Raw genomic sequence first — 11,410 nt, forward strand, 5'->3', positions numbered from 1 at the left:
ACCAAGCAGCCAGGGGCCGTGTCAGGGGTGTGGGAGGGCTGCTTTATTATATTTGTGTTGGGTCTGATAAATCTGAGCTCTGGTCCTCAGAGGGGTAAGCCAGCGGGGGAAAATCGTCCAGCAGTTTTATGAAACTCAGATAATTTATGACTAATAGATTTCAGTGAAAATGAAACAATTGTGGGAATGCTCAGTAATTGGGTTCAGCTGAGCTGTGTCTGTGTTTTAAACTGGTTTCATCTTTGCTCCTTTTTTTTTTGTTTTTCTTTTAACAGAGACGGAAGCTGGATGCTGTATACTATTACATGCGGAGTCTGGCTGCCAGTAATCCAATTCTTACAGCTAGGGAGAGCTTGATGAGCCTCTTCGAAGAAACCAAGAGGAAGGTCAGTCTGTCGCTCAGTGCAGGGAGCAAGCTGGCAGAGTTTTATTTGTATGCGTGCGTGGGAGGTAGGAGGGAGAGAGCAAGTGAACGAGTTTGGCTTTTGCTAGTGTTTACTTAGTCATAAACAGACCTTGGTGGCAGTGCTGGAAGGCTCTGTGAGATCTCTGTGACTTGTCGAGAACAGAAAAACAAGTCGGATGGGCCGTGTGAAAATGACCATTCATGCCTTCTGCACTATTGTGATGGCAAGCTTGGCAAATGAACAAACTGGGATCAAAGCCTCACTCCTCTCTCGGAAAATAAACAGAATAAACTGTACTTAAACGCGTTGGAGAGGTTTAAAAGGCTGCACTCACTGCAGGTCAGATCGCAGGATTACACAGGGATATTTTTTACATTTTTTAAAAATGTAGTTTGATGACAACTTCTTAAAACTTAACCATGTTAAAAGGATGAAATCCAGATCTGCACCCCTCTGAATGCACTGCTGAATATTAGATTCCTGGTGAAATCTTTAACCCTTTCAGTGTTGACCATCCTCTGCAACTTTCACACTGCATACATGCAGTCCTTCTTATGTATAATATTTACCAAATTTCATTGTAGAAACACTGAACAAGAATGTTTTATGGAACAGAAAAAGGCAACAAGGCTCACCCCTTTCTCATAAATGAACCCCCACAAACCCACCTTCATGAAACACTCCCATGGCAGGTACAGTATGGGTTTGATACAGACTAAAGCTCCCTCTACACTGTCCCATCAAACACTCCCAGGGCAGGTACAGCACGGGTTAGATACAGAGTAAAGCTCCCTCTACACTGTCCCATCAAACACTCCCAGGGCAGGTACAGCACGGGTTAGATACAGAGTAAAGCTTCCTCTACACTGTCCCATCAAACACTCCCAGGGCAGGTACAGCACGGGTTAGAAACAGAGTAAAGCTCCCTCTACACTGTCCCATCAAACACTCCCAGGGCAGGTACAGGGTTAGATACAGAGTAAAGCTCCCTCTACACTGTCCCATCAAACACTCCCAGGGCAGGTACAGGGTTAGATACAGAGTAAAGCTCCCTCTACACTGTCCCATCAAACACTCCCAGGGCAGGTACAGGGTTAGATACAGAGTAAAGCTCCCTCTACACTGTCCCGTCAAACACTCCCAGGGCAGGTACAGGGTTAGATACAGAGTAAAGCTCCCTCTACACTGTCCCGTCAAACACTCCCAGGGCAGGTACAGGGTTAGATACAGAGTAAAGTTCCCTCTACACTGTCCCATCAAACACTCCCAGGGCAGGTACAGCGTGGGTTAGATGTACAGTAAAGCTCCCTCTACACTGTCCCATCAATGCCTCTGCCCCAAGGTCAAAACAGCATACTCTTCTGCTAAGACTGCGAATTAGTCTCGGAGAATTTTGGACCTGAATTGAGCTTGCCCTAAACTTATTTTGTGTCGGATCCTTACAGCCAACAGACACAGGAGCGTTTTATCCCTTCAGTTTGGGTTGAACGTGTACCAGGTTCCAGAGGTGAAAGTTCAATGTTGAACCCATTGCACCATTTAGTCTACAGTGGCTACTTTGTAAGTTGCTGTTCACTAAGTTTGGGTTGGAATGACTTTTTATCATTTTTACATGGAGTCGAGCTGGAAATTAAGTGTGTATTTGCCTGTGTGCAAGTACTGAGTTACCAGTTCAACAACTTGTATAAGCTTAAATTTGTACCATTCTTTGCTGGTGATGGATTTAAAACCCCAATTTTAGACCCTACCCCTGACTCCACGGTCATTAGATCGTGGTTCCTGACAAAACACGTGGTCCCTGGCCCTGCTGTATGGAAACTTTTGGCAGTTCTCCGTGACTTTCCCTTGCTCCTCTCCATTTAATGTACATCCGGCTTAAGGTGTGGGAACACGACTTTGAGAATTTGAGGTTTTCAGATGGACTGATTTTAAAATGAGCAAAGCCGCAGTCCTTTCGAAGAGGAAAGGTCTCTCCCACTTTAGGCCTGAACCACACGGCAGCTGCTGACTGGAGCTCAGGTCAGTAACCACTTAAACTCGCTGATGCCTCTACTCTGACGTTTGTGTTTCACACTGAGGATCTTCAAATATTCACATTAACAAAACCCATCCGTCAATTCCTTCAAAAAAGCCCCTGGCTCTCTGGACAGATATTTCCTGAGATTAACATAATCCACTCTGAGATTTCCTGGTGCATCTGAGTGCCATAAACACCAGTGTGTGTATATATACTAACTGCAAAAAATAGCAATTTAACTATTGGTTCAAACTGATTCAACAATCCTTCTCACGCATACACACACTTGCGTTCCCATGCAGCAGCCCTTGCTCCCTGGCTTGGTGGTGGCTTTGGATAATTGAGCTGTTTTGGTCGTCTTAGGGAGTTAATTGAGCCCAGTAAAGTCTGTGTTGGAATCCTTCATCTTCCTTTCTCTCTTTCCCTCTCCACAATCTCAGTGTCTGTGTGTGATTTAGTGGCTGGAGCGTGCTACGTTCCTGCTGTCTGGACACATTTAAGCAGGCAGAGCACACTATGCACCCGCTGTCTGTGCCGCGATCACGCCTCTTGGCCCGCTGTCTGTGCCGCGATCACGCCTCTTGGCCCGCTGTCTGTGCCGCGATCACGCCTCGTGGCCCGCTGTCTGTGCCGCGATCACGCCTCGTGGCCCGCTGTCTGTGCCGCGATCACGCCTCGTGGCCCGCTGTCTGTGCCGCGATCACGCCTCGTGGCCCGCTGTCTGTGCCGCGATCACGCCTCGTGGCCCGCTGTCTGTGCCGCGATCACGCCTCGTGGCCCGCTGTCTGTGCCGCGATCACGCCTCGTGGCCCGCTGTCTGTGCCGCGATCACGCCTCGTGGCCCGCTGTCTGTGCCGCGATCACGCCTCGTGGCCCGCTGTCTGTGCCGCGATCACGCCTCGTGGCCCGCTGTCTGTGCCGCGATCACGCCTCGTGGCCCGCTGTCTGTGCCGCGATCACGCCTCGTGGCCCGCTGTCTGTGCCGCGATCACGCCTCGTGGCCCGCTGTCTGTGCCGCGATCACGCCTCGTGGCCCGCTGTCTGTGCCGCGATCACGCCTCGTGGCCCGCTGTCTGTGCCGCGATGTGGATTGGAACTCCCACTGTGCTTCTGCTGTGCTGCTTCGTGGTTGGTGGATAGGGAGCACCATCACTGATCTTTGTGTTCAATGTTCGCATAGTAGTGCCACATGCTCTGCATCCAGCCGCACCGAGTTCAGTGGATGGGCAGTACTGCCACTCCCAGTGTGTCTGGCTGTGTTGAAGCTGTGAGACATTTAGTGAGGGGGACACTTGACTGGAAGAGGTGATGCTGGTGGAGCTGAGGGACATTGAGTGCCAGTAGTAATTTAGCCAGACTTCGGTCTGTGCCAGAAGGTGGAATTCTGTTATGTGTAACACTCTAAAATATAAATAGTGTTATAATTATATTTCCCATCACTGCAGTAGAGGAGTGAGTGTTTGAATGGTTGAACTAATGGTCCTTGGTGAAGCACTGGGTCTTTAAAGCTTACAGGTTGTGACAGTGTTTTGGATGCATTCCTATTACCCTTCTCAACAGGAGACTTCAAATGAACAAGGGACCAAAACCCAAAACCCAAACCCCTCTGTTATGAAACATCCTTGGGATGAAATCTTAAGTCAGCACTCAAAGTTTAAATGTCCCGTTCCATAGAATATGATACTGCACGTCTACACTTTGTCATATTTAGGGATTACCCCTCTCCTCACTTTCTAGCTTGGATAATAAATAGGCCAGGCCTCTGCTTCAATTCTCAGAGAGAGGGAGTGAAAGTAATTGAAATTCCTTCCCCTTCGTACTCACCTCGTCGATGCAGCGTCTGGTAGCGGTCAACTCTGTGCTTAATCATATTTCTCCTGTTCCGTGCCTCTGGTGCTCCGTTTGGAGGAGCCCCTCCCCCACCTGTGTCCCAAGGCGGTGGGTTGTAGTTGGGGGGGGGGGGGGGGGTGGGGGGGGGTCGGCAGCAGCAATCTCAGTTTTGATGGGCTGGAGGAATGATCCAGTCCCTAACTCATCAAACAGTCTGCCTCACGTGGGACCAAGCAAGCTCTATGGAAAATGGAATGTCAGAGGCGACGAACATCAGGATGGAATCGTGCCGGCGCAGTGTCTAGCCAGGACCCGACACGTGGAGGCAGTCCAGGTCTTGAATCCTTGTTGCCGAGGACTGGGAGATGAGTAAAGCCAGTGCTGCAGGAACAGTTCTTAATTTGATCTCCAGGGTTCAACAAAACTATTTTGGAATGCCTTCCTCTTTTATGTATTGGCATGGGGTACCCCAGTGGAGAGTGGTGGGCTGGCAATGGGTGATCATGCAGATGGCATCTTGTTAATACTTGGTTATTAAGACATGTTAAAACTGCAAGGTTTCACTTTTACTCCTTTGAGTGGGTTTCTCAATGCAGGAACATCCTGCTGACGAGCATCTTTTCCACGATGTACAATCTGGTTGTCGTGTAGGCCATGGGTGGAAGGGTGCTGGTGGAAAGCTGCTTGAAGATACAGCATCCTATGTAGTTCTCGATGAGGGCGTGCAGTGGGAAGCAGTGACGTTATCAGAGCTAATGCTGATGTGATAGGTATTAGGCATCAGCTGCAAATTTGTTTTGTTTATGGAGGTGACCAAAGTAGATGGAGTGGGAAATGGAGATATTCCGCAGGTGTGTGCCAAGGCCAACTGTATGTTGGCATTGGACCACTGTTAATGAGCACTGGTCAGTGGAAGGGCAGCTAAAATTAGGTATGAGTGCTGACAAGGTGTCAGCCATAGTTCTGAGGTAGCATTCTAACCTCAATATAGATAAATGTGAAGTGGTGCATTTTGGTAGAACTTGGGGGCATAGTGGCAGGATAAGGGGTCGGCCATTTAAGACTGAGATGAGACATTTCTTCCCTCAGAGGGTTGTGAATCTTTGGAATTCTCTATCCCAGAGGGCTGTGGATGCTGAGTCATTGAATATATTCAAGGCTGAGATCGATAGATTTCTGGACTCTAGGGGAATCAAGGGATATGGGGATCAGGCGGGATAGTGGAGTTGAGGTCGAAGATCAGCCATGAATAAGGAGGCCACATACTGCTTGGATAATAAGAGTCTAAATGGGATAGAGGAGCAAAGGGATTGCGGAATAGAGATACACAAATCACTAAGAGTAGTGACTCTGGTTAATAAGGCCATAAAAAAGGCAAATCAAGCACTAGGGTTCATTACTAGAGGGATGGAATTGAAAAACAAAGAAGTTATGTTAAACATGTATAGAAGCTTGATTTAGACCACATTCTGAGTACTGTGCACAGTTCTGGTCTCCATATTATGGAAAGGATATAGATGCATTGGAGAGTGTACAAAAAAGATTCACAAGGATGATACAAGAACTGAGAGGATATACTTATCTGGATATAGAGGTGCAAGAACCATAGAGTAGTGATAATGGGGGACTTCAACTATTCTTATATGGACTGGGATAGCAATGGCGTAAAGGGCAAGGAGGGGAAGGAATTTCTGAAGTGCGTTCAGGAGAACTTTCTTGATTAGTATGTTTCTGGCCCAACGAGGAAGGGGGCATTGCTGGATCTGGTTCTGGGGAATGAGGTGGAGCGAGTGTCAGTGGGGTAACATATAGGAAACAGTGATCACAGTATCATAAGGTTTAGAATAGCTGTGGAAAAGGACAAGGAGCAATCTAGACTAAAAATACCTAATTGGAGGAGGGCCAATTTCAGTGGGATGAGAACGGATCTGGCCCGGGTAAATTGGAATCAAGGATTGGCAGGCAACATTAAACGAACAGTGGTCGGTCTTTAAAGAGGAGATGCTTCAGGTACAGTCTAGGTACATTCCCACGAGGGGGAAAGGTAGGGCAACTAAAGCCAGAGCTCCCTGGATGACGAAAGAGAGAGTGAGTAAGATGAAGAAGAAAAAGGGGGCCCATGACAGATGTCACGTTGATAACACAAGTGAGAACCAGGCAGAATATAGAAAGTACAGAGCGGAAGTGAAAAAGGAAATAAGAGGGGCAAAGAGAGAGTATGAGAATAGACTGGTGACCAACGTAAAAGGGAATCCAAAAGTCTTCTATAGGCATATAAATAGTAAACGGGTAGTAAGAGGAGGGGTGGGGCCGATTAGGGACCAAAAAGGAGATCTGCTATTGGAGGCAGAGGGCATGGCTGAGGTACTAAATGAGTACTTTGCATCTGTCTTTACCAAGGAAGATGATCCTGCCAGAGTCACAGTTAAAGAAGAGGTATTTGAGATACTGGATGGGCTAAAAATTGATAGAGAAGGTACTAGAAAGGCTAGCTGTACTTAAAGTAGATATGTAACCCAGTCCAGATGGGAGGCATCCTAAGTTGCTGAGGGGAGTAAGGGTGGAAATTGCAGAGGTGCTAGCTACAGGGTGGTGGATTGGGGGGACACACGGCAGATGAAATTTAACGCAGAGAAATGCGAAGTGATACATTTTGGCAGGAAGAATGAGGAGAGGCAATATAAACTAAATGGTACAATTCTAAAGGGGGTGGAGGAACAGAGAGACCTGGGGGTATATCGCACAAATCTTTGAAGGTGGCAGGGCAGGTTGAGAAAGCGGTTAAAAAAGCATACGGGATCCTGGACTTTATAAATCGAGGCATAGAGTACAAAAGCAAGGAAGTTATGTTGAACCTTTATAAAACACTGGTTCGGCCACAACTGGAGTATTGTGTCCAATCCTGGGCACCGCACTTTGGGAAGGATGTAAAAGCCATAGGAAGGGCGCAGAAGAGATTTACTAGAATGGTTCCAGGGACGAGGGACTCTAGTCACGTGGATAGACTGGAGAAGCTGGGATTGCTCTCCTTAGAGCAGAGAAGGTTGAGAGGAGATTTGAAAGAAGTGTTCAAAATCATGAAGGGTTTAGACAAAGTAAATAAAGAGAAACTGTTCCCATTGGCGGAAGAGTCGCGAACCAGAGGATACAAATTTAAGGTGATTGGCAAAAGAACCAAAGGCGACATGAGGAAAAACTTTTTTACGCAGTGAGTTATTGTGATCTGGAATGTACTGCCTGAAAGGGTGGTGGAAGAAGATTCAATTGTGGCTTTCAAGAGGGAATTAGACAAATACTTAAAGGGAAAAAATTTGCAGGGCTACGGGGAAAGAGTGGAGGAATGTGACAAACTGGATTGCTCGATGGGCTGAGTGGCGGCCTCCTAGGCTGTGACCATTCCAGGATTCTAAAGGCTGAACAGAGAAGAGAAGGCTGAGGGGTGACATGATAGAGGTCTTTAAGATAATGAAAGGATCTGATAGGATAGATGTAGAGAAAATGTTTCCACTTGTGGGGGAGACCAATACTAGAAGTCCTAAATATAAAATAGATGTCAATAAATCCAATAGGGAATTCAGGAGAAACTTCTTTACCCAGAGAGTGGTTAGAATGTGGAATTCACGATCACAAGGAGTAGTTGAGGCAAATAGCGTAAATGCATTTAAGGGGAAGTTAGATAAACACATGAGGGAGAAAGGTATAGGAAAGAAAGAAAGACTTGCATTTCTATAGCTCCTTTCACGACCTCAGGACATCCCAAAGCGCTTTGCAGCCAATGAAGTACTTTTTGAAGTGTAGTCACTGTTGAATGTAGGAAACGTGGCAGCCAATTTGCGCACAGCAAGATCCCGCAAACAGCAATGTGATAATGACCAGATAATCTGTGATGTTGGTTGAGGGATAAATATTAGCCAGGACACCGGGGAGAGATCTCCTGCTCTTCTTTGAAATAATGGCGGTGGGAACTTTTGCGTCCCACCGAGGGGGCAGCCTCAGTTTAATGTCTCATCCGAAAGACGGCACCTCCGACAGTGCAGCACTCCCTCAGTACTGCACTGGAGTTTCAGCCTGGATTATGTGCTCCGGTCTCTGGAGTGGGACTTGAACCTATGACCTCTGACTCAGAGGTGAGAGTGCTACCCACTGAGCCACGGCTGATGCTGATAGTGTTAGATGAAGTAATTGTAAACAATTTTACAACACCAAGTTATAGTCCAGCAATTTTATTTTAAATTCACAAGCTTTCGGAGGCTACCTCCTTCCTCAGGTGAACGATGTGGAAAAAAAAGATGAAGTAGGGAGGGAGGAGGTATAAACGCCGGTACAGACCAGTTAGGCTGAATGGCCTGTGCTGTAGTTTTGATGTAACTCGCTGTAATCTCTGAGTCAGAAGGTTGTAGGTTCATTCCAGAGACTTGAGCGCAAAATCTAGGCTGGCACTCCAGTGCAGTACTGAGGGAGTGCTGCACTGTTGGCGGTGCTGCCTTTCGGATGAGATGTTAAACTGAGGCCCTGTCTGCCCTCTCAGGTGGATGTAAAAGATCTCTCAGAACTATTTGAAGAGGAGCAGGGGAATTCTCTCGGTGTCCTGGCCAACATTTATCCCTCAACCAACATGATCTGGTCATATATTTAATTGTTGGACCTTACTCTGTGCAAATTGGATGCTGCTTCTCCTACATTACAACAGTGCATTCACTTCAAAAGTACTTCATTGACTGTGAAGCACTTTGGGACATCTCGAGGATGTGAAAGGTGCTATATAAATGCTTGCTCTCTCAAGTTTGCTGCCAAGTTTGTTTGTCACCTTAATGACCACGCATCTTGTGCAAGAAACCCCTCGCTTCATGGAGTATTTGTGTTTCTTTTTCAGGCTGAGCAGGCTGAGTTCAAGAGGCAGCAAGAATCTGACCTCAGCCCTGGCCCCAGAGGCAAGGGCAGGAAACAGACTTTTAGGCAGGTCGGAGAAGACACCAGCAGGGTGGAGGTTTGGATCCATGCCAGCCACCCTCACTCCTCCCAGGGTAGTGAATCAGGCAGGGAAGATGGAGCTTCAGAGCAGGATGAGGATCTTGGAAATCTCTCTCCTAGTGACGTAAGTACATTGATGGAGTCATCTCTGTATAATGGATATCATGGTGGGGTTCAATGGGAAATAACCAGTTGGCTACCAAGCCAAAATGAATGGTAGTCCCAGTAACCACATTTTGTAATTATTGTTGCTACTTGTTTATAAGACTGACATTGGCCATCTGACCACTGGATTTTATGTCAGAATAATGCGTTTTGTGGCTCTTGCTATATTTCCCATTCTAAATTTTGGAGCTTGTACCCATTCTTGTTTTGCTTTGTTTTCTTTCCACTCTCTTCCTTGGTTAATGGGAGTTCCTTGAGTGTCATTACCTCACCTAATTAGCCTGGGCAGCAAATGTCGGCAGGTTATTCGACTGGGAGTAGCATAGCAGCTGATCTTGATCTGTCCTCACATGGTGTCTTCAACAGCAAACAACATTTGAATTAGAGGCATTATTTTCTGAGTGTTTTGGGAAGTTGGTTAGTGTACAAGTGTTTTCTTCAGAAACGAACAGTGCACCCTAAATACAACTGGTTTACAAAATCTAAAATTTGCCTTTACTGCAAAATAGACAATGCCTGCAGTTATCTTGCATGCAGAGACTGTGACTGTAATGCAATGTAACAATTGCACCTCATTGATAAAAATGATCATTTATTCTGATTGCGTCATGTACATAACAGCAAAGTCACTCGATGCCATTTGTTTCCCCTCTGCTGAAGGATTTCCACCTTTCCCACGCCTGTAAGAGGAAAGAAAAGCAAACTTCAAACAAGCCAAATATTAAAACCAAATCCCAATAAAAGCAGAGTCCATGTCTGGCATCAATAGACGACTACATGTTGAAGTGTTTTGTACACGTAAATTTCTATTTTATTTCCTCCACTTGTGGGGTTGACATGCTCGCCTCACTCTAAGAATAAAAAACATATGAGACATTTTAATTTCACGTCTGCTCTGCAGAATGTCTGCACTTCTTTGCCCCTTCACCTTCAATCATTCAATTATTCATTAAGTAGTTAAAAGGTTTGGTTTATGTACTGTACAAGTTAGTGCCACTAAAAGATGCTATTTAAATGCTATATTCTGTTTAGTGCTGCAATAATTGAGCAGCACAAATATCACACTGCCACTCGAGCGAGACCTGAGATTAAACCGGGGTTGGGGGCTGTGGAAGAGAGTAAGAAGGCTGGCACTTGTACAAGTCCATTCTCCACACCCCAGAGATTTGGTTTAAATTTTGATCGTGCTGGCATTAACGCTACACTTATAAACTTTCAGATTGCTTCACAAACTTTATTTTTCTAACTCTGCTTTCCCTCCCACTATTCTCAGACTAAAGAGGCAGGTGACCAGCTCTCGTGGAACTGGGCAGCAGTGCTGCAGCCCAGGTGTTTGTCTAAAGAGGACCAGTCTCCACTGATTCACTTTCCTCTCCTTTTTGTGTATTAATTTTCCCCTCCCTGTCTGTCAGGTGCTGTGCTGTGTGGGGAGTTGTAGTTTACCTGGATACAAGCATGCTGCGCCACTGGGCTGTATGTTTGTACTAAAAAAAAAAGCTTAAAATGGACAATCGGTGATGCTGTGTGCCCTTCAGGTACCAGTTAGACACCTCAGATATAGGTGTACTGCCAGTGATGCAAAAATGGCAGTGTAACTACTGATTTGCATTCCAGATTTGCGTGTTGAGACCCCCTGGAGGAGACAGTCTCTTGGAATTGACACCACACTCCAGTTGGATTCAAGCCTATTTTGAAATGTGTTTGGTGTATCACCTCCGCACTCTATTAATTTATAGATAGCGATGTATCTTGAGAGTCCAGGCCCTCCAGCCTGAGCCCTCAAAAGGTATGACAATTGATGACTGGGAGTGCAGCTGTGCCCCATGTAAATATACTTGGGCAGAGCTGCATAGTGTGAAGAAGGTACTGCCAGGCAGAATCACTGCGTAGACTCCGACTTTTAGTTACGGTGTAAGGGCTGCCTTTATTAACACAAAAAGGCACTTTCACCAACTCCCTTAGAGCGCTCGTGTCCTGGAGAGCACCTCAACCGTTAGCAATTCTGCCACACTGAATTTTG

General features: G+C 46.3%; 1 protein-coding gene across 1 annotated transcript; it reads left to right on the forward strand.

Moving 5' to 3' along the window:
* The first annotated feature begins 280 nt into the window (after positions 1-280).
* On the forward strand, positions 281-10,138 carry LOC137309343 (telomerase-binding protein EST1A-like). Its single transcript, XM_067977600.1, has 3 exons — positions 281-386; positions 9,128-9,349; positions 10,051-10,138. The coding sequence occupies exons 1-3, from the start codon at positions 306-308 to the stop codon at positions 10,129-10,131; spliced, it is 384 nt and encodes a 127-aa protein (XP_067833701.1). The 5' UTR covers positions 281-305; the 3' UTR covers positions 10,132-10,138.
* Positions 10,139-11,410: the final 1,272 nt, after the last annotated feature.

Source organism: Heptranchias perlo, unplaced genomic scaffold, assembly GCF_035084215.1.
Source record: "Heptranchias perlo isolate sHepPer1 unplaced genomic scaffold, sHepPer1.hap1 HAP1_SCAFFOLD_1621, whole genome shotgun sequence".
Lineage (NCBI taxonomy): Eukaryota > Metazoa > Chordata > Chondrichthyes > Hexanchiformes > Hexanchidae > Heptranchias > Heptranchias perlo.

What these genes read in the sequence shown, in the direction of transcription:
- LOC137309343 (XM_067977600.1), top strand. Translation starts at nt 306, where the DNA reads ATGCGGAGTCTGGCTGCCAGTAATCCAATTCTTACAGCTAGGGAGAGC. An exon ending in TCGAAGAAACCAAGAGGAAG is followed by an intron (nt 387 to 9,127) that starts GTCAGTCTGTCG and finishes TTTCTTTTTCAG; the next exon opens with GCTGAGCAGGCTGAGTTCAA. An exon ending in GAAATCTCTCTCCTAGTGAC is followed by an intron (nt 9,350 to 10,050) that starts GTAAGTACATTG and finishes CCTCTGCTGAAG; the next exon opens with GATTTCCACCTTTCCCACGC.